The sequence below is a fragment of the Lepus europaeus genome, chromosome 5 (assembly GCF_033115175.1).
Source record: "Lepus europaeus isolate LE1 chromosome 5, mLepTim1.pri, whole genome shotgun sequence".
NCBI classification, from domain to species: domain Eukaryota; kingdom Metazoa; phylum Chordata; class Mammalia; order Lagomorpha; family Leporidae; genus Lepus; species Lepus europaeus.
The window spans coordinates 10192061-10214397 of NC_084831.1; the positions used below are offsets into that span (position 1 = coordinate 10192061).

At 63.0% G+C, this 22337-nt stretch overlaps 1 protein-coding gene across 2 annotated transcripts in view; it reads left to right on the forward strand.

Moving 5' to 3' along the window:
• KAZN (kazrin, periplakin interacting protein) overlaps positions 1-22337 on the forward strand; it is a 114864-nt gene that overhangs the window by 60245 nt on the left and 32282 nt on the right. Inside the window, exons 3-8 of one of the 2 annotated variants that reach the window (XM_062193099.1) lie at positions 2507-2643; positions 4039-4209; positions 7364-7553; positions 10319-10449; positions 13947-13997; positions 14914-15415. In XM_062193099.1, coding sequence (XP_062049083.1) covers positions 2507-2643; positions 4039-4209; positions 7364-7553; positions 10319-10449; positions 13947-13997; positions 14914-15081 — 848 coding nt within the window. In that variant the 3' untranslated portion in view covers positions 15082-15415. Of the gene's footprint in view, positions 1-2506; positions 2644-4038; positions 4210-7363; positions 7554-10318; positions 10450-13946; positions 13998-14913; positions 15416-22337 lie in introns of those variants that run through there. The other variant, XM_062193098.1, reaches the window with a different exon arrangement.

Sequence of the window (22337 nt, forward strand, 5' to 3'; positions counted from 1 at the left end):
GCGTGTGTGCATGTGTGTAGACACGCACACGAACATACACACAAGTGTGTGTGTGCACACACACACACAGCCTCCTGCCAGCAGCTCGGAGCAGTAGCGGGATACAAAGCCTCGAAAAGCCACAGAGACGCTTCCGGCATCAGCGTGCGCGCCGTCCGCTGGTTTGTGGACGGAGGCAGTGGCCGTGCTGTTTACAAGGTTACACTTTCCTAACAGCAAAGGTGAAAGGACTATGGGGGCGGGGCGGGGTGGGGGGAGGTCGGCTACCCTCAGTGTAAGTCCTGGCTCCGCCACTGTGGCCACGTGGCTCTTGGTGAGTAAGTTAACCCCAACAACCTCAGTTTCTCCCTCCATAAAATGGGCACAGCCCCACTCAGTGGTGCAAGGGTCCTTAGTGAGCAGACGAGGGCAGTGTGGGGTCACCAGTGTGCTGTGCAGAGTGGCCTGGGGCTGGCGACCTGGGAGGCAGCAGAACAGCACTGGGCTGTTCCCTGTCAGTAGGTGAGGTGACTTCGTAGCTGCCCCACAGCTGCATGTGTAGACATCACAGTATTTCCCGGCAGTGTTTGGGGCCGCTCTCTCGGTCTGCACCGAGTTACACCGTGAGCATCCACCGCCGGGGGCTCCTGTCTGATGGGGGGGGGGGGGAGGCTGCACCTGCTGTGGGCTTTGACGGGGAAAGCACGGGCCCACTTTCCCACCCCGCTCCAGCCCAGGGGTCCCCAGGCACTCCCAGGCTGCTCCTCTGGCCGAGTCTCCTGTGTGGGCCTCAGGTGGCGCCGACAGATGGGCTGTGCCGGGAACAGATGGCGCGGCCGTGGGCAGACAATGCCGGCCCCGCATCGTTCCAGTTGCTCATTCCCAGGAGTGCAGCTCTCAGGTTTTCAGGGCCCACAGGAGTCAGGCAGAGCGAGGACCCCCGCGGAATCCTGCTGGTGGGAAGCAGCCAGGAAGTGAGGGCTTCCGCGTGGAGGTGACGGCACCTGTCACAGCCTGGCCCTGGGGACAGTTTGGCGGACACTGGGCTGCACGTCCCCAGAAACGCCGTGCACGCTGGGGTTTGCGTGTTCTCCTGTTCTGAGAATCCCGGCCCTGGCGGTGCCCTGGCGGTGCCCTGGCGAGACTCACATGCCCCGGCTCCCAGCCTTAGCTCCCAGCTTCCGTCCTCATCCTCACGGGCTCGGGGAGGGAACAGTCACCCCGGGTGGGCGTCTGTGTCCATCACCATGGCCAGCGCTGCGGTGTGTGCCCCTCTCGCTGCAAGGGCGCCTGGGAAATTGAGTCTTTTCGCTGGACACATGCAGCATTGGGGTTCTCTTGGAGGGTGGGGGTGTTTAACCCCGATTATGGGGGGTTGGCCTCCTCCGTCGGATTACCAACCACCCAAAGGAAGGGTCGGGTGTCAGCTCATTCCTGCTCCCACTGCAGCAAGCGTGGAGCCTGGCGCATAGTAGGTGCTTAACTGGGCCACGAAGGGCAGCTCCAGCTCTGATCGGATGGCAGAGGTCCAGCCTTGCTCACAGGGCGGCCCCTGGTCAGATGGGAGAGGCAGTCACCATGCTGCACACAGACGAGGGGCTGCCCATCGCGCCCTCGAGTTCACATGCAGTCAGGCAGGCCCAGAAGTGCCAGGTGTGGAGGGGGCGCCCCTCCCAGAACCTCCAGGGGCCCCGAGCAGAGGCTGGAGTCTCGTCCCATTAGCCTCATGAAGAAATCGGAGCCCACAGGGTTTATTTCCAACCAAAGGGCAGAGGTGCGATTCCCTAGCCAGCCAGAGGGTGGAGGTGGAAACTCCCATGGGATTCCATGCCCCAGGCTCCACGTCAGCTCCTGTCCCCATGCGGGGCTCCCTGGGACGCCATAGCTCTTGCTGGGGTTGGCAGCCCCCCAAGGACCCTCTCCTGGGACTCCTCGGCACTTCCCCACCTGCCTCGCACCCACTGCTGTGCAAACAACCAGGACCACGTCGGCACCAGCTCACCCCAGCTGCTGACTGGCCGGCCGGCCTTGTGTCCTCTGAAAGACAGGAGGTCAAAGCCCACGCCCGGCCGCTCTCCCAGGTGTGCGGCCAGCAGCGGGGGGAGGGTGCACCTGGAAGTTTCCCACACCAGCGCCACCGGGCGGCCTCTCCTGCAGGTTGCCTCCTGCCCAGGGACTGCTGCAAAGCCGGCCTTTCTGCCCCTGAGGCCGCTGGGACTGTGGCTGCCCCAGCTGGTGGCAGGGCCCAAAATAGCCCAGCCGTGCCCCACCCCCACACCCCACACTGGCACTGGGCCCTGGTGCCCTGAGCTGCTGCTGCTGCTGCAGCAGGGGTCCAGCCGCCTGCGACCCGGGGTCCCCCTGCCCCCCTGCCTGGCCTGGCTGCCTGCTTGGCCCCAAGACCTGAGCCGGGAGAAGAGGGGCCGTGGGAGCTCGGGTTTCTCACCGGTGACAGTGGCCATGGCCTTGGGGCCCCTCGTGAGCATCTCCAGCTCCGGGACTGACTGCCCCTCTCTGTCGCCCCCAGCCATGAAAGCCGACCGGAAGCGCTTGAAGGGCGAGAAGACGGACCTGCTGAGCCAGATGCAGCAGCTGTACGCCACGCTGGAGAGCCGCGAGGAGCAGCTGCGGGACTTCATCCGCAACTACGAGCAGCACCGCAAGGTGGCGCTGCCGCCCCAGCCCGCGCCCCCAGCCCCGCGCCCCCAGCCCCGCGCAGGGTCCGCCTCTGGATCCCAGCACCCGGAGGGCACCGGGGCACACAGGCGTCGCTGCCGGTTGGGGTCCCCCTGTCTCCTGGGCAGACAGACGGGGACCCGACGGCTCAGTCAGGATGGTGGTGACTCGGGTCTGGCCGGCTCCCACGTGCGTGCCCTTGGGCATTGCTCTTAGCCCTGCAGAGCCGCGACGTGGGTTATCAGCAAAGGGCTCTGTGGGGCTGGGGAGTTATTTTCTCTCTGGGCCTCACTTTGCGCAGCTGTTAAATGGCAATAATCCTAGTCCCTGCCGCCCGCGTGGCTGTGAGGTTTACGTGGAAGAACGCAGCTGAAACCTTGTGCGCCCGCCCAGCCAATCCTGGCTGCTTTGAGTCTTATCCCGGGGAGGGGGCGGGGCCTGGCAAGCTCCTGAGGGCCCCCCCCCCCCCCGTGCAGAGGCCGAGGGCGCCCCAGACAGCTGGCACAGACAGGGACCCAGAAACCCACCCTGAAGGGCCTCATGGGTCTTCCTCCTGAAGCTGGGCTGGTCCCTAAGCGGCGCCTCGCACACCTGCTGGCTCTCAGGGGGCGCCCCTTGCCCCAGTCCCACGCCAGTGCAGATTCTCAGAGAAAGTTCCGTGAGAGCAGGGCTCCTTGCCTGGTTTTGTGCCTGCTGATGGTGTCGTGGCGTGTCGGCTGAGTAAGAGACGTGGGGCGGAGAGGGCCCAGGGCTGCCCTCTTACCTGGGTGGTCTGGGAAGGCTTCTCGGAGGAGGAGACATTTGAGCAGGGACCTGAGTCAAACAAACAAGCACCTGCTGGCTGCCCCCACGGTAGCACCCCAGGGTCCATGGGGAACCTGAGTGGTGATCGTGGCCAACCCTGCAGACCAGGGCCGCGTGGATTCCCTCTGGGGCCTCTGGGAGTCAGGCTCCGGGACAGGTGGTGGCCCCTCTCAATGGTCCCAGCGGGGCGAGTAGCAGAGGCTGGGACATAGCAGCTGGCCGGAGCGGGAGTCGCGAGTGCTTGCTCGCCGCTGTCCCCACCGCTGTGGGAAGCTCGCGGTTCACCCCACAGCCCCGTGGCAGCCTGGCGTGGCAGAGCCGCGTCCACCGTCTCCCTCCCAGGACGCCACGCGGTCCTTGCACGGCGCTCACTCAGCATCCATTTGTGCTCACTCACTCATTCATTCACTGGAAAGACCGTTAGCACGCAGCTTCTCAGGGCTGGTCTCAGGCCCCGTCTCCAGGATTCGAACCCCGGGCCAGAGCTCCCGGCCACCTTGTCAGAGGCCTTCACGCTGTCCCAGGCTCGTCTCCGGCCCCTGGTGGTGACGCCACGCCTGTGTCCCCGCCCGCCTGCAGGAGAGCGAGGAGGCGGTCCGAGCGCTGGCCAAGGAGAAGGACCTGCTGGAGCGGGAGAAGTGGGAGCTGCGGCGCCAGGCCAAGGAGGCCACGGACCACGCCGCGGCGCTGCGCTCCCAGCTCGACCTCAAGGACAACCGCATGAAGGAGCTGGAGGCCGAGCTGGCCATGGTGAGCGCGGGGCGCTGGCCTGGGCACCTGAAGGGCTGGGGGTGGGGCCGCGGGGCACTGGCCTGGGCATCCGAGGGGCTGGGGACGGGGTCGCCGGGCACTGGCCTGGGCACCCCAGAGTCCCGAGGAGGCTGGGGGGCAGTGTCCACTCCGGGGTGGGGCTGCCAGGGTGCTGGCCTGGGCACCCCAGAGTCCCCAGGGGCTGGGGGGGTGCACTGTCCACTCGGCGCGGGGCCGCGGGGCGTTGGCCTGGGCACCCGAGGGGCTGGGGGCGGGGCCACCGGGGCGCTGGCCTGGGCACCCCAGAGTCCCCAGGGACTGGGGGGCGGGCTGGGGGCCCTCCGGGTCCACCTGGGCCCTGGCAACCCCCGGAGCAGCCTTGCCCCTGCCTGGGGCCTGGGAGGAGTGGGCGTGCAGGGCCCAGTCTTCCACACCCCACAGCCACTGCTCAGAAAGAAAAATATGCGGTGTTTGTTGGAAGCAGGAGAGCAGTTCAAAACGCTCATGGGAAACGCGTTCTAGGGAAAGATTATGGATGCATTTCGATTTTTTGCATCAAAATAAACATCATTTAACTCTTTTCCCATGAATTTTTTGAGGCACCCACGTATATTTATGTATTTATTTTTAAAATATTTATTTATTTGAAAGGCAGAGTTACAGAGAGGCAGCGAGAGAGAGAGAGAGAGAGAGAGGTCTTCCATCTGTTGGTTCACTCCCCAATTGGCTGCAACAGCTGGAGCTGTGCCGATCTGAAGCCAGGAGCCAGGAGCTTCTTCTGGGTCTCCCGCACAGGTGCAGGGGCTCAAGGACTTGGGCCATCCTCCACTGCTTTCCCAGGTCATAGCAAAGAGCTGGATCAGAAGTGGAGCAGCCAGGACTCGAACCTGCGCCCATATGGGATGCCGGCACTGCAGGCGGTGGCTTTACCTGCTACGCCACAGCGCTGGCCCCAATACATATATTTATTTATTTAAATACTTGGGAACAAATATACCACAGGACTCGCACCAGCTGTCCCAGGGTGGTAATATTACCCAAAATGGGCTTTCTTTGTCATGTGTCAAATGTAGCAAGCACAAGTGTCTATCTCCTGTCCTCAAGGGGAGAACGCTCCTCACTGCTGCCGTGCGCCGTGCGCTGCGGGCCGAGGGCCAGCGAGCTGGCGGGAGGGGCCGGGGCCGGGGCCCCAGAGTGGGCTCTGCTGGCTGCAGTGCGCATGACGCGTCACGGTGCAGCGTTGGGGTCGGCGTCCCCGCCGTCACCCCGCCAACTGGCTGGGGAGAGCCGCAGAGTGTGGCCAGGAGGGCCTCGCACAGGAGCCGGGGCTGCACGGGGCTGGTGTCCAGCAGGAGGGTGTGCCTGGGCCTCCCGGGATGTGAGAGGCCCTTGTGGGCCCTGGAGGCCCCAGAGCCTGGGGCTGGCTCCCGGCGGGGGGTGCAGCCCCCATCACATGCTTGCTGTGTGACCCCCGGGCAGGACACTCGCCCACTCTGGGCCTCAGCTCGTCACTCTATAGAAGGGTGGCTCCTGAGGCTCCTGAGGCTCCTCCTCTGTGGATAAAGCCAGGGGAGCACCCCGCCCGCCCGGTGCCTGGACCAGGCGCGCTGTGACACTAAGGTCGCCTGTTCCAGGAGACCCTGAGGGCAGGTCCGGGGCTTGGGCCTCTCCCTGTCCAATGCTGACCCCTAGTGGTGGACACTCTGGCCGCAGGGGTCCTGCCCCAGGGGGCTTCCCAGGGGCAGAAGCATCCACGTTGCAAACCAGGGAAGGGTTGCAGGGGAGGCCCTGTCCCCCAAGGCCGCCCAGTGCCCTGCGCATCTGCGCACAGGCAGACCTTGCCTTGGTCAACCCCCGCTGTGTTACGGCCCACAGGACTCAAGCCTTTGTCTCCTCCTCCTGGCAGGCATCAGAACCCTCTGCGGGGAGTGGGGGGTGGGGGGGGTGGGCTTGCGGCGGGGGACAGCTCAGGGTGACAGGTTTGCTGTAACACAGGCCCAAGCCAGATCTTCCCCGGGCTCAGAGGCCGGGGGATTCCCTTAGAGCCCCCGTCCTGTTGGAGCGCCCCCTGACTGCACGGCCTACGCCCTCAGACTCTCACAGCCAGGGCTGCCGGTGCTTGGCTGGCCCAGCTCCCCCCTGCAGAGCTGATGAGGACGAGATGTGGGGAGGGGCCTTCCCTGGCTGTGCCCTGGGTCCTGGGGTTGCAGACAGCAGAGGGCGCCCTGGAGGGAAGACGGGGCCCTCGGGTGCAGCGGGAAGGTGCAGTGGCAGGCTGAGAAATGGGCCGAGGCCAAGGCTGCCGTGGCTCATCCCTGTGGCTCAGCCCCATGGTTTATGGCCCGTGGCTCAGCCCGCCTCTCCCGTGCTGGTTTCCAGGCCCCTGGGAGGGGGGGTTGGGTAGAAACCACACTGGGTTCTCAGTCAGGCAACTTGGATGCTGTGCATTTGTGGAGCAGTCGCTTAACCTCTCTGAGTGGACGACCCCATTCTCACTACTTGCAGGGAGCACGTGAGGGCAGTGGACTACAGCTAAGGGTTTGCTGAGCCAGAGGGGACAGGGTTGCCTGGTTTGGGGGAGCAGGGCCGACACCATCAGCTCAGCCTCCATCTGCGGACGGACCTGAGTTCCCAGAGGCTGGGGTAGGAGGGCACTGGTCTCACAGGCTCCGAGGGTGCGTGAGCCGGGGGGGTCCCTGAGCGTCCCTGGGTAAAGGCGTTTCGTGGTACACATGGAGAAACTGAGGCTCGGGGGAAGCAGGGACCTGCTGCAGATCGGAGCCGCTCAGTGCGGGGGAGGGTGCCTGAGGCTTTAGGCCAGGGCTGTCCACTTCTCTGCCAGGAAGCGCGCAGGGCTGGGGGCAAGGTCTGGAAAGTTCTAGAACCAGGAGAGATGTGACGTCGGCTTCACCGTAGCAGTGTCCACAGCAGGCAGAGCCGGCCGTCAGGGCGCCCCCTTTCTCTCTGCATCACTGCGGTCACGTTGCTCTCGGCGGGAACTGAGGGGAGACCCCGAAGTGAGCCCCCAGGTGCTTGGCCTGGGGACCAACCAGCAGGGCGGGGCGGGGAGTCAGGGCCTCCCCGTCGTGGCGGTGGGCGGTGCCGAGCCGCAGCCACCAGATGCCCTGGGTCACGCCGCCGGCTCTCCCTCCAGGCCAAGCAGTCCTTAGCCACCCTGACCAAGGACGTCCCCAAGAGGCATTCCCTCGCCATGCCGGGCGAGACGGTGCTCAACGGCAACCAGGAGTGGGTGGTGCAGGCCGACCTCCCGCTGACCGCAGCCATCCGGCAGAGCCAGCAGACGCTGTACCACTCCCACCCCCCGCACCCTGCAGACCGCCAAGGTGAGTCCTGGCTCCCAGAGGCCCGGGTGGGGGTGGGGCAGAGCCTGCAGGTGGGCACTTGTGACCGATCCGTCTAAGAGATGGACTTCAGGCACAGCTGGATCCAGAAGTTCAGCCCACAGCTGGGTCTCTGTCTCCGATTGTGCCTGCCTCCGTGTGGCCTCATCTTCAGGCCGTATCTTCCTGCAGCAAAACAGGCCCCAGCAGTTCCAGTTCCAGAGAGAGAAGAGAGATCTGTTCGCTGGTTCACTCCCCAAATGGCCACAACAGCTGGGGCAGGGCCAGGCCACAGCCAGGAGCTTCTTCTGGGTGTTCCATGCAGCTGCAGCGGCCCAAGCACTTGGGCCATCCTCTGCTGCTTTCCCAGGCACATTAGCAGGGGCCTAGAAAGGAAGTAGAGCAGCCGGGACTTGAACCGATGTCCATGTGAGATGCTGGCAGTGTAGACGCCGTCTTTACCTGCTACGCCGCAGTGCCGGCCCCAGTTCCAGAATTTAAAAGCCTTTACAGCACAAAAATCTTGGGAAAGAGAAATCATCCCTTCCCCATGTATCCCTAGCCAGTCCTAAAGAATGACTCTGATTGGCCACCCTGGGTCACCTGCCCACTTGGAACCAATCACTATGGCTAGGGGCGGAGCAAGTTCCCTGATTGGCCAGCCTGGGTCACATGGGCATTCATTGGCAGGGAAGGCCACAGAGCTCCTGGATTGACAGCTCAGCTGACCACAGGAAATGCAGGAGAGGCAGGCGTGGTCAGGGCTGTTTGATCCACGCTTTGACGGAGGTCGGCTGTCCGTGGTAACAGCTCTGGACTCCCCGCTGGCCCTCGCACATCTGCAGGGCGCCTGGCGCCCTTCTCTGCGTCTCCCCTTGTGTGGCCGGTGCAGGCTGGGGAGAGGCAGCTGGCAGCAGCCGCTGTGCCCTTGGGGACCCTGACCCTTGGGCCTTCCTCACCCACATCGGCAGTGGGCGTGGGCAGAGCTGGCCCTTGGAGCCAGCAGGAGATGAGCCAGCCCTGGCCTCCAGGGGGCTGGCGGCCGGCGAGGGAAGAGCCGTGGGTGCTGGCCCTGCCTGTCGGGGGTGCAGGTGGGTGGGAACGCAGACTGCTGGGGTCCGATCCTGGCCCGGCTGCCTACTGGCGACGTGACCTGTGCCCTTGCCCACGGTCCTTAGTTCCTTACCGTGTGCGGGGGGCATGTGCGGGGCACACTGAGTGTGTCTGCGCTGGGGCCGGGGGGTGTAGCAGCGGCCACTCTCGTCATCCTCACCATTGTCACCCTCCATGGGGACACCCAGGGCTGTCAGATCCCTGGCAGCCAACAGATCCCCTGTCCCCCTTTCCCACACAAAGGGAGCAGCGGCCCTCTTGGCCATCTGGCCCGAGGGGAGGTGACTTTCCTGGGACAAGCCTGGGGCGCGCAGAGCCTGAGACCCAGGGAGACTGCCACCTGCCCAGTCTCAGAGCAGGTGTGCCGCCAGCGCTCCTGGCTCCTGGTGCAGACCCGGACGGCTGCGTGGCAGAGGTGCCATGTGAGAGCAGTCGGGGCTTGGGGCAGTTTCTGAATCACTGGGCAGCGGCAGGCCCCTCCCCCGTGGAGCTGGGAAGGTGTGGACAGGCTGACGCATCCATCCTCTGGGCCCCTCCTCTTCAGCACAGTACCTGCCTCACCTACGCCCATCAGACACCCCCTCCTCCAGGAAGCCTTCTTTCCTCTCTTCCCCAGCTCGGTCCCCCATGACCTCCACACTCCCATGCATCGTGGCATTTGCCCTGCCCTGTCCTCGCTGTAGCATTAATCACAACCCCTCCCACCTGTCCCGTCCCGGCATTGTGCTAGGCTTGGCGTGCACACAGCCGCTCTGCGGGGCGGGCACCACCCTCCGCCCCGTTTCCTGGGAGACATGCCTGCCTCAAAGGGGCCGAGGGGCGTGCTCACGGCCACCAGCCTGTAGTGCGGGCTCACCCAGATTGGAAAGGACTTCAGACCAGTGTCCTGCCAGCCACCCGCGCCATCCGACAGACCGTGTGGCCACTGATAGTGGGGACTTTCCTTGTCAAGCTCACTGGCTTGTCCCCTCCATCCGTGCTAGCGCTACAGAGAGAGGAAAGTCAGAGGAGGGCGAGCTGGTGGCTGGGGAAGGCAGGGAGCACCCCTGGGTGGGCAGCGGGGGCAGCAGAGGCCAAGGTGGGGGCGGGGGGTGGTGTAGCTCGGGCATGGTCAGGAGGCCCCGTGTGACCTGAGAGCGGTGACAGTGACAAGGGCCACATCACTGGGCTGAGGCTGCCTGCTAGGCGGGGCCATGACACAATGGACCTCTGAGGGAAAGGAAGGGTGGGTGTCCCCCCAGGGGAAGGAGGTGCCTGGAAGTGTGGAGGCAGCCAGGGGCCCCAGGGGCTGCCGTGGTCTGGCAGGTGAGAGCCAGCGGTGGCTGCTGGGGAGGGGGCGAGGCTGGGTGTCCTGTCTGTCCGGGAAATTGTCGGGAAGGGCAGGACAGCTCCAGGCGTAGGCAGTGTCCCAAGGGAGCAGAGCTGCATGGTACCTGCAAGTCTACAAGTGAGGAGGGGGCTTCACTGGACCCAGGGGCTGAGGGAGGGTCTCCCCGCCAGGGGCTGCACGGAGGGGAGGAGCGCTGGGCACGTCTCTCCCCTTCCCTATGCGCAGCGTCCTTATCTGTGCCGTGGGGGGCGGGCGGGACCCCCACGAGGCTGTGCAGGCCAGGAGGTCCCTGTGGCCCCGCTCACCGGCTGCCCCTGCTTTCCAGCGGTCAGGGTGAGCCCCTGCCACTCCCGGCAGCCCTCCGTCATCTCCGACGCCTCCGCCGCCGAGGGCGACCGGTCATCCACGCCCAGCGACATCAACTCCCCGCGACACCGGACGCACTCCCTCTGCAACGTAAGGCCAGCAGCAGCGGGGCCGGACGCCGCAGGGCGGGGCGGGCAGCGGCTGGGATGCACCTGCTCTTTCCTCTCGCCCACCCAGGGAGCACTGTGGCGGAGGCAGTCCTGTTCCGTTCTTGCCTATGGCGAGCGGCCGTGGATGTGGGGAGAGAGATGAGGCCCGATTGCTCCTTGTGACCGGGCGGGCGCACGTATCCAGGGTCTGTGCAGCCTACATGTCCCCGCCCCTGTCACGGGCCCAGTCGGGGATGGTGGCTTCTCCTCCCAGCCGGTGGCCCTCGGCGCTCAGGGCCTCGCCGCCACCACCCTCTCCAGGCAGCCCTCGGTCCTCCATCCAGGGTGGAGTCAGGATTTCGGGTTTTTTGAGTGTCCAGTGGTCTCGCACGCATTGGCCTGGAGAGGCGTCCCGTCGAGTTTCAGTTTCTTTGCTCATTTAATCGACACTTGGTGATGGCGTCCCTGGCACCAGCTACCAGGAGGCTCCCGTCCCGAGGCACGGAAGGGTAGCTGACCGTCCGGGCAGGCAGGAAAAGAGGTTTCCTGGGCTAAGAGTTCCGGAGGCTGCAAACCCAAGCGGCAGGTGGCTGGCTCGGGCGGGGGTGGCCCGGCTGTGTCACCCCCACCCCCGCCGAGGCCGTCCTGGCCAGAGCATGCGCAAGTCAGGAAGTGGGGCAGTGGGCATGGCCGGCCTTGCTCTCTGCTCACTGCCCTTTGGCAAGAGCTGAGGACAGTCCCTTCCTAAGGCAGCGCCCCCACCGACCTCCCACCTGCTCCACCTCTGCAGGCTCCCACCAGCCCTGACCATCGCCACTCAGGGACCAGGGTTCCAACACGTGAACCTTAGGAGGACACCCGCACACGGCGCCCAAACCCTCCCGTGCTCCGGGGCAGTGCTGGGGAGGGAGTGGGTCCTGACACGCCACCGTGAGGCCCCGGGTCAGGGGACAGGGCCCCTTTTGCAGTTTTGTCCCATGACGCCATCGGTCGTGGGGAGGGGACCCCTGCTGTGACGACAGAGACACCACAGGCTGAAGCCTACAGATGCATAGCTGATGGAGAGAAAAGGAAATGATGGGAAGACATTGGCCAACAGACCTAGCGGAGCCTGGCTGACGTCAAGACCCTCTGTCTGGGAGACTGAAGGGAATAGGTTGAGAAGCTGCAGGAACTTACTGATGAGCCAGTCTGTAACAGCACTGGCCCAAAACCAACTTCTCAACAGCGCTAACTTGCCCACGTGTGAGTGATCGGGACAGAAGCGGTGTTTTTCATTCCCTAGTAACGATAAGAAGTGCTCACAAGAAGTGCAAAGGCTACAGTGCGTCCCAGGAGCCGCCTCAGCCTGGTGCCGTGGGCAGGGGGATTTGCTGGCCCGGGGCCGTGTCCAGCCCGCATCAGGTCGGGAGAGGGTCACCCGTACTCCAGGGACCTGCTCAGTGCCCAGTGTTTTCTTCCCCACTGGGGCTCCCTGGAAACCATGTTCTTGTCTCCGGGAGAGAAGGCTCGTAACCAAGGCGACCTTGACTCAGCACCAAGACGAGGCGCGGGGGGGAGGGGCCCTAGGGGGCCTTTGACAACCGCGCTTGGGTCCTGAGGGACCACTGTGGAGTTAGATGGGCAGCCAGCAGTGCTCCCCAGGCAGAGAGCCCGCCCATACCCTGGCCAGGTGAGAACACCTTCCCCAGGCCCGTATCTTGTCAGCTCATGGGGGGCCCGGGGCAGCCGTCATGCAGAACCAGCTCTCTGAAAGTCCCTGGGCTACCGCAGCCCCAGGCCCAGCCTTTCCCCCACTTGGCCTTGGCACACAGCTGCTGCCAGAGACGTGGCTCCTGCGTGCTGATCTCCGAGCTCACTGGACACTTGGCCAAGAGACAGGTGCTTCACCGAGCCAGTGGTCCACGCACGCGCGCGCACACACACACACACACACGTGTCAGTGGCCAACTGGTCTCCTTCTCTTACCCGTGAACTTGGCAAAGGTGGCCCTACCCAGAGGAGAGCTGTCTATTTTTAAAAAGAATTATTTTATTTATTTGAAAGCCAGAGAGACAGAGATCTTCCATCTGCTGGTTCACTCCCCAAATGGCCGTGATGGCCAGAGCTGGGCGAGGCGGGAGCCAGGAGCTTCATCTGGGTCTCCCACATGGGTGCAGAAGCCCAAGGACTTGGGCCATCTTCTGCTGCTTTCCCAGATGCACTAGCAGGGAGCTAGATGGGAAGTGGAGCAGCCAGGACTCCAACCAGTGCCCATATGGGAAGCTGGTGTTGTAGGTGGAGGCTTTACCCAATATGCCACAGCCCCAGCCCGAGGGCGAACTATCTTGGCTGCCTGCAGAATCCATTCTGTTTGCAAACTCGAGATGAGTAAAGACAACTGCCTTTTGCTACATTTCCTCCCTCCCTCAACCCCTTTATATCCACACAGGTAAGCCAGGAAGAGCCTGAAAATAATTCCAGGTAACCCTCTGTTCTCCGGCATTTGGCCTGGCCCAGCAACAGCAGCACAGCCTAAGCTAGGACCACGTCATCCTCTCCCACCCTGGGCACTCATTTAGAGCAGAGGTGTGGACTCAGTACAGAGAGGATGGACATCGCTGTTTCTCTGTGGGCATCGCTGTTTCTCTATGGGCATTATGCCTGCAATTCCAGAAACCACCACCAGGAGTCTCCCTAGGAATGACTTCCATGACCAGGCCACCTGCCTCCAGGCAGGGCAGACTGATGCTGGGATGTAGTGAAGGTTGTTGTGTGCCCACAGGCTGCTCAGGGTCCCCTCACCACCCGCCTGGGACAGGACTGGCAACACAGTGGCGATGTCCTGCGTCTCCAGGCCTGTGTGATTCTCCCAGGCAGACAGAGCCTGTGGGGGGCGGCCCTGAGCCGCCCCAGGGCTCAGCACCGGGGCTGAGTCTGTAGCTGCCCTGCCAGGAAGGAGCACTGGAATCCGTCTTGGTGCGGCCTCCGCTTTAAGGAGCTCTGTGATGCTGACCCCAGGAGCCGCTCCTGTTCCTGAACACGGGGTTAATCAGAGAGGCTGCCCTGTGCGACATAAGAGAGTCCTTGTGCTGGTCGCAGGGGCAGTTGGAGCCTGCGCAGCCTCCCGAGTCTGTCTCTCTGGATTCTTGGTCACTGTGATTTCTGCACAAGAACGTTTTTATGAAACGCACCAAGATCACACCCTGCAGGTCTAACAGGAGCCCAGGCCTTGGAGGGCTAGTCTGTTGGTCAGAGCACACTGGGAGGCCGGAGCAGGCGGGACAGCCCTCGCCCCAGGCCTCTGTCCAGGACCCCTGGTGCAGGCAGCACCTTGATGAGCCCCAGGTCCCTCAGCAAGCCCCCTGGGAGTGTCTGTGTCGGGAGATGGGGGCGGGCTCCCCACAGCAGAGGCAGGGGTGCCCCGGGGGATGGCTGGCTTCCGCCACGCTGGCCACCCCTGTGCTCACGTGTCTTGTGTCTCTGCTGTCTCATTGTCCTTTTCTCCTTTGGCTTCAGGGCGACAGTCCCGGCCCCGTTCAGAAGAGCCTGCACAGCCCTATTGTACAGGTAGGTGAGCCTGCCCTGGCCACGCGGGCCCCGCTCCTCCCCATGGCCATCCCTGCGGCTCCCGGGCGGGGAGGGGTGTGGTCCTCCCCATGGCCATCCCTGGGGCTCCCCGGGCGGGAAGGGGTGTGGCTGGGTGCCTGAGCTGGGCTCAGCTCCTCTCCTGGGGTCATCTCTGCTGGACACGTGGACCTACTTGGTGCACCCGTGTGTCCTGCTGCCCTGGCCCGTGTCTTCCCTGGCACCCAAGGTTTTGAAGTCATCATTATTATTCCAGGGCATTTTGTGTTTTACCCGTTTTTAGCATTTTCAATGTTCCATCCTAAGAGTGAGGAGGCGGCCGTGGGGAAGAAAGCAGGGGCCATCGGTCTCTTCTAGGGGTTGCCCCCTGCTGGTCTGTGTGCTGCCCGCCTACATCCGGGTCCCACCAGGCAAGAGAGCCCACGTGCAGATTCCCAGGCCCTTGGCCCTGTAGATTCTGACCCAGCAAGCGCAGGGTGGGGCTTGAAACCAAAGGGGCGCTCAAGGGTTTGGGGGCTGTGAGTCTGGTCTAAGCCCCCCAGCCCCGGGTCTGCACAGCTCTCCTGCAGACTCTGAATCCCGACCACCACCACCCCCCCCCCATTCACCCAGCAGGAAGACAGGGCAGCTCTCATCATAGCCACGCCCACATCACAGGAGCGACAGCTGGGCGTGGCCGGCCCCGCCCCCTGCCCGGGGCCTGCACCTGCTGCTTCTCAGCCCCGGGTTTCCAGGCGACCCTAGGGTGCAGCAGGCATGGCCAGCCCCGCGCCCAGAGCTGACCTCCGGCGGGGCGGGTCCTGCTTTGGGGGTGGGGGCCCCTGGCCTGCGCACTGCCCTGTGCCCAGCTAACTGCCTGCTTCTCCCCCCGCCCGGGCCCCGGCTACCGCTCGCGCAGTCACTAGAGGATCTTGAAGACCAAAAGCGGAAGAAGAAGAAAGAGAAGATGGGATTCGGCTCCATCTCGCGCGTCTTCGCCAGAGGGAAGCAGCGGAAGTCCCTCGACCCCGGCCTCTTTGATGGTACCGCCCCCGATTATTACATAGAGGAGGACGCGGACTGGTGATAGCCGGCGCCCTGGGCCGGTGCGCGGGGCCGTGCGTGCGTGCGTGCGTGCGAGCGTGGGCGTGCGCGTGTGGCCGTGCGTGGGTGCGCCCTCTGTCACGGATGTACATAGCGCGCGCCGTGTGTGACGCCGTCCCTGTCTCCGGAGCCACACCGCTGTGTTGTTAACCCGGTTCCCCCGTTTGTGTTCTCGATGTCCGGGTCCTTTGGTCCCCTCCCGTTTTTGTTCCGTTCGCTGTCTCCACGTCCCCCCCCCCCCCCCCTCCGTGTGATGAAATGTGGGAACTTGAAAGACTGCTGTCTATTTGTAAATACCGCGAGGGTCGCGTCCCGGAGCGCGGCTGGCCGAGTGCGGGCGGCTCCCGCGCACCTGCGGGTCTCTGCCCCGGGTCCGTGCACCTGCGGGCCGCCCCGGGGTCTCTGCCCCGGGCCCAGGTCCCCCGCCCTGGGCTGCCCCGGGAGAGGTCAGCCGGGCCGCCACTGACGCCTGCCAGTTTTTACATTGCGTGGCCGTTTGTCTCTTTATGGAAAAAGAAAAAAAAAAAAACCTGTTCTGTTTAATTTATTTGCACAAATGCAGAAAACTTATTCTATCTAAATTATTACGTACATGACGGAATGTATATTTTTCCACGGGGTGGGGCGGGAGGCGGGGTTTCTGCCGACATGTCTGTCTGTCTGCCTTGCCGGGTGCGGCTTAGGCGGCCGCCTGGGGCCGTTGGCTTTCTCAGCTTGCTCTCTCTGTCTCTCTCTCTCTCTCCCGGTCTCCCCTGCTCTCCCGCCCCTGCACGAAAGGGACCTGCCCCTTCTCACGGCCTCTCTCTGTATGCGTTTATGTGCCTGGCATACACGGCACGCCCCACCCGGCTCTGCCTCTTGAGACGGTGAAAAGCTGGGGCAGGACAGCCCACCTCCCCTCCAGGTGCGACCCCGGGACCCCCGGCCTGAGCTGCTTCCCCAGGGGGCCTGGAGCAGCACCACCCCCACCCCCGCCCCCACCCCCCGGTTTATTCTGCACCCAGGCCTGGCAGGTGTCCCTGGGGGATGGCTGTTGGGGACGCAGCTCCCACTCTGGCTTGTCCCTTGGGCCACACTTAGACTCTCTCGGGGCCCTGCCCACCCACTGGTCACACCTGGAGTCCGCTGTCCCCAGGCGGGCAGGGAACGCTGGTGGGAACACCTGCCCGCTGGGGGAACTGTGTCGGCCAGGGAGCCGTGTGCATCCTGGCGCCAGGAGAGGGGGGACACGCCAACTTCTCAGCCAGGGCCTTCCAAAGCCTAACGCGCCCCTGCCCTGCCCCTGCCCTGCGGACCCCGTGCTGTTGCCCCTAACCACTGACCGCCCAGCCCCACTCCAGGCGCCCCTGCAGTGCTCACGGAGCCTCCCTGGGGAAACGGGTGGGACCTTTGCTGCCAAGTCTGGAACACATGGAGCAGGCGGGGGCCCCAGGGTGGCCTCTGTGTGACCCCAGCCGAGCGGGCACCTTCCCTACCGAGAGCCGTTCTAGAAAATGCTTTTCTCCCCCATGAATTTTATTTTTCGGTTGATTTTCATCCCCCGCCTTTTACCGGCGCACAAATCAGATCGCAGCCACTCCCGGTAATGACGCCGTAGTTCCTTTTCATTTCGGTTTTTGTAAATTAGGAGATAGTTCTCAGAGTCACTAAGGAGGATTTATTTAAGAGAACTGCATCAAATAGCGAATGAGTTATGGGTAACATTAGATGAAGCGAGCCTTTCCCCTGGAGAAAGGTCCCTCTTGAAGGCATGGATGCAAATATAAAATATTAAAAAAAAATCTAAATAAAGCTTATTTTAAAATATGATCGAATTCTATGTGATTTGATTGCTTCTCTGTTGCTCCGGGCGGGAGACTGTGCCCGCTGGGAGGCGCAGCCCGGCGTCGCCTGCTCCCTGCAGCGCCAGGGCTGGGGCCCGGGGCGGTGGCGCGAGGGGCAGAGGAAAGCTGGCCGGCTTCTGGGCCCGGGGAGCCCCCCCTGACGTCTCTGATTTGGAGGAGCTGCCAGCATGCAGGGCTGCCCTGGGGGCCTCACGCACCCCTCCGCGCCTGGCACCTGCCTTCGGAGCTCAGCGGCCCCGTCAGCTTTCGTCTGCTTCCTCCTCCCCCCAGGGCCCCCTCCCGACACCCACAGGTGGAGCCTGTCACTTTGGGACGTGTAGCTTCCCCCTCCCCTCTCCCTGCAGGCTGAGTGGCGTAAGAGAAACAGCAAGGGAGCCACGGGGCTTCCTTGGTGGAAGCTGTGGGGGGCCAGGCTTTTCCGGGCCCCCAGAGAGTCCCCCGGGTGCACCGTCCAGGCCTTCCCTGGGGAGACTGCACTGTGGGGCCCCACGATGAGACCTGGGGTTTTGATGCCTCCAGTGATTCTAAGGGGCAGCAGGGACTGAGACCCCCTGGGCTGATCCCTGGAGGGCAGCTGTGTCAACACACATGCCACTGCCCTCTCTCCCTGGCCCTGTGTAGACATCAAGATCAATCCAAGAGCCCTTCCCACCCATCCCAAAGTGGCTCCTGATTTCTCACTTTACAAAGCCACTGCCAATCAACGGGAGTCGGCAGATGTCTAGAAACTAACCCAGCTCCTCACACTGGACACATGGTGGCCGGCGGTGGGGGTGAGGAGAGACTTTGGCCCAGAGAGAAGCGGCTTGGCCAGGCTCCTAGCTTTCCTACCTACCACTGCCAGGCTCCAGGGCCGATGCACACCGTGTTCAAATCTTTGGAGGTCCACCCCAAACCACAGGACCTCCTTGGTTAAAAGAATACAGGAGACCTTGCTCCAAATGGTCCATCTCCAAGTGGTACCTGTTAGTTGGAAATTAGGGCTACCCAGGTGTGTCCAGGGCCAGGCCCCCACCGCACAGGTTGTGCACTGCATTCAGACTACCTCGAGAATGGTGCCCTGTGTTGTGCAGTGCACAACCTGCCCGACTGTTCTGTGGTCCTTTTGCGTGTGCTTTCACCCGTGCTGGCAGGCTGCGACGGGTAACTAATAACAGTAACAACAATAATAATACTTAACATTTAGTAAGCATTTACGCTAGACTGGGCTCCATGCTACACACTCTCCATGTATTAACTTGGTTAACTCTCCCAGCAGCCTGTGTTGCCGATGAGAAAACAGAGACTGAGTGTATCCAGGGTCACAGTGGAGTGGGCGTCCTCCTTGGGAGTCTGGCTGCAGAGTTGGTGCTGGGCTGGGAGCGGGCAGGTGCGCTCGCCCCCTAGAGGAAGTCTTTGGTACTGCAGCCGGGTCCACCAGTGGCCCCTGGCATGTCCTCCATCTGCCTTACTTTTGTGACTTATTTCCCATCAGCCTTCCCCCCACCTAGGCCCAGAAAACCCCCAAGTGGAACTGGGGGGGGGGGCAGCAGAGCAGAACCACACTGACAGCCACGCTCTGAGCCAGAGCCCTCACAACACGGCCTGTGGCTCCTTTGCATTTCTGGGTGCCGGGTTTTGGAAATCCCTGCCTGCTTTCTTAGCAGATTACTGAGAAGTAGCAGGTGATCAGTTGCCTTTGAAGCAGGGAACATGTGACGTGGTATGCCACGCTCCCAGAATCCTCCGAGGAAAGATCTGCCTTTGGGAAGTCACGCGTGCCCCTCTAGCGGTCCCTTGTAGCCCGCCGGGGGGTCCAGATCATGCCTGCATCGCTGCCTCCTGGCCTGGCCTTGCAGCTGATTTCAAGCAGGCTGTTCCATGAACCTCAGTATTCTCATCCACAAAATGGGCGTAGCAGTCCTGCCCTCCTCGTAGGCTCAGAGCAAGCATTGAGTGTGTTTGGAAGACTGGGCGGGACTGGCTCCATGCTGGTGTTCCCTGGGGTTTGTAACCTGTGGGTTTAGTTAGGGAAGCTGCGTGGAAACTGCCTGTGCCGTCTTGAGCCCAGAGGTGACGCCATCAAAACGCGCCCCCGGGCTTGAGGTCGGGGCCCTGAGCCGTGAGAAGCTGCAGTCCCTCCAGCCGCCGGGTTCTGTGAGCGCCGGGCCCCAGGGTCCAAGTTCAGGTCCAGTGCGGTTGTGGAAGAGGAGCTGGGCTCCCATGCATGGGGCAGGGACAGCCCAAGGCCTTTGCCCCTGGACGCTACCGGCCCTGATGGCATATGTCCTCTCTGGGCTCCCAGGAGACACGTGGGGACGTCGGACCGAGGGCCCAGCCTGGGGAGGGGTGTGTGCAGGGCCAGGGCCGGCCTGGGCTGGCAGCAGGCTGTGCGTGTCCCTTAGCATCCCCTTTGTGCCAGGCACTGTTCTCTTTCCCAGTGGTCACTCCTGTCATCCTTCCAACATCGTGTCCATTGTACAGGTGGGCAGACCAAGGCACAGAGAGGCGCGGCTCTTGCCCAGAGGCACACAGTGAAGAGCTTCAACTCCATCAGTCCGGCTTCCAAGTGTGTGTCCTTGGTGCCTTTGCTACGCAGTGCTGGGGTCGCCCCCAGAGAGAAAGCCTCGCTGAGTGGAAGGGGCCGAGCCCCAAGCAGGACGCTCTCTGGGACTTGGTTCCTCGGCCCCAAAGGGGAAGAGATTGGAAGAAATAGGAGGTTTGCAAACTGCGTACCTGGCTCAGGGGGCAGCCGTCGATGGGGAGGGAACACTCCTGTCCATTACACCCGAGCTGCCACGTGGGCATCCACTTGAAGGAGCCCATGACGGACAGCGAGCAAGTGAGAAAAAGAGGAGCCTTGAAACCCACAGGTGGATCCATGGCTGCCTCGCTCCTGCTGAGGGCCAGGGACCGGGGGTTGGCAAGTACCCAGGGGACACGGGGCAGACTGAGGGCGGTGGCACCGTGTCCGTGTGCTGTGAACCATGCTTGCCGCAAGCTGGGACCGCCATGGGCTCCCCCAGTGAGGGAGGGACCCGAGCCAGACCCTCGGCGAGGGGCGGGGCTGAGCAGAGAGCAGGGGGGGTGGAGCCGGCCTCAGAAGCCTGCCGCCCCCCACTAGAAGGGGTTCCCTGTGTTTCCTGCAGGCACACGGGGCAGGAGGTGCGGACGGGAGCTGCCCCCGGACAAGTCCACGTTCTGAGTGTGGTGTCCCCCATCTCAGACTCCTCCCAACCGACGGCCAACTGAGACTTTGCCAAGCCCTGGGCGGCCCTGTGACCTTGACCTGGAGTCTGTGGCACCCCACGGACGCCAGATGTTGAACCCGAAATCCGGAGCAAGCCCACCCAAGCCGAGCTCAAACAGGAGCCTGGGATGTGACGCTACACCCAGACCGTGGCCCCCACCCCCCACCTCACAGTCAGGACCTTGGAGCCTGGCTCTGGATCCCCGGCTCCCAGCTCGCTCAGAGACTCCCTGTGTGACCTCGGCTGAGTCCGGCTCCCTCCTGGGGCTTCGGGTTTGCTCTAAAATACACGCGGGCCATGGCGATTTCCCTGGGGGCCGTGGGCTCTTCAGGGGCCCCGGAGGAACCGTGGGCAAGGGGCGGAGGCAGCAGCCCTATTCTTGGCCACCCCCCCGCACCCAGGCGCTGCCCTTCAAGCCTGGACTCTAATTTTTTAAGGTTTATTTTATTTATTTGAAAGAGTTACAGAGAGAGAGAGAGAGAGAGAGAGAGAAAGGTCTTCCATCTGCTGCTTTACTCCCCAAGTGGCTACAAAGGCCAGGGCTGGGCCAGGCTGAAGCCAGGAGCCAGGAGCTTCTTCCGGGTCTCCCATCTGGGTACAGGGCCCAGGGGCTTGGCTCATCCTCCACTGCTTTCCCAGGCACATTAACAGGGAGCTGGATCGGAAGTGGAGCACCTAGGACTCCAGCCAGCACCACAGCGCCTGCCCCCCAAATTCTGCTTTATTTAGCTTTTAGATGCAATTTAATTTGCATCAGGGGAGTGTGACACCCCCTTAGGCCCCTTCCAAGGGCATCCAGGATGGGAGGAGGGTGTGGGTACCTGTGGATAAATCACTCCCTCACAGGGGCCCCAGGCTTCCCGCCTACAGCCCCTCCATAAGTGGGAGGCATACAGGCCCCTCCTTCACCCTGGAAGAGCAAAAAAAGTAGGGCCCCCAAGCCTCTGCGAGTCTGCAAAGCAAAGCCAGAGACCCTGCTTGGGAGGCCACACACACCCCCAGATGAACCACTGAGATGGTGTGGCCCGGCATCGCCCCCCGACATGGCCCTCTCCAGTTTGTAATGGGTTGAGAGGGTAGATTCTGGGCAGACTCCCTGGGTTTTCTCCTCGGTCCCAACGCTTGCTGCCTGGGGGCCCCAGCCCCTTGCTTACCCTGCTGTGCCTCAGTGGGGCTGACGGCGTCCCAGGTGAGCTGCAAGGCTGAGGTGAACTGAGCCGTGGATGAGGCTCAGCTCAGGGAGGGAGGCACGTGAGACAGGAGGGTGTTGCTGATGGCGACGGTGGCCTTGTCACAGCCTCTGGGCAGCACAGGCCCCTGACACAGCTGAGACCGGGCCCAGGTAAGTTCAGCCACCTGCCCCAGCTGCCGGCCCAGCCCACGTGTAGACCCGGAGGAATCAAATTTGGAGCCGAGAGGGCTCTCGGGGGCCTCTGGCCCACTCCCCCACATTGTGCACAGCAGGGACTCGCCTCACCCAGCAGCAGCATCTGAGCCATTCTGGGGCCCGGGGCTCCCCACTCCCAGGCCTCAAGTTGCCCCAGACCCTAAGGTTCAGCTGGGGAAATTTTTTCTGGGTGCCAGTGCTGTACACAGTGGGTAAAGCCACTGCCTACAGTGCCAGCATCCCGTAGGGGCACCAGTGTGGGTCCCGGCTTCTCCACTTCCGGTCCAGCTCCCTGCTGATGCGCTTGGGAAAGCAGCAGAAAATAGCTCAAGTCCTTGGGCCCCTGCACCCACGTGGGTGAAGAAGCTCCTGGCTCCTGCTTTGGCCTGGCCAGCTCTGGCTGTTGCAGTCATTTGGGGAGGGAACCAGTGGATGGAAGACCTCTCTCTCTCTCTCTCTCTCTCTCTCTCTCTCTTCCTCTCTCTCTCTCTCTCTGCCTTTCAAATAAATAAAATAAAACCTGTTTAAAAAGTGGGAAAAACAGTCTCTGGCCAGCAAGCCTTGGCCACGCGGCCTTGTGTCTGTTCCATGCATGTCTGACAACACGTCTTTCTTATCAAGGCTCTGACAAGTTATGCAATGGAGAAAATAGTTAATTTGCCATCTGCGTGTCTAAGGTCCTGGCCCCAGTTTGTCTCCAGACCAAGGCGCTGCCACCCGCAGGCTGGATTCCCACTCGGGGCTCACTCAGCTCCAACAGGTGTGGACTTGCCCTTGT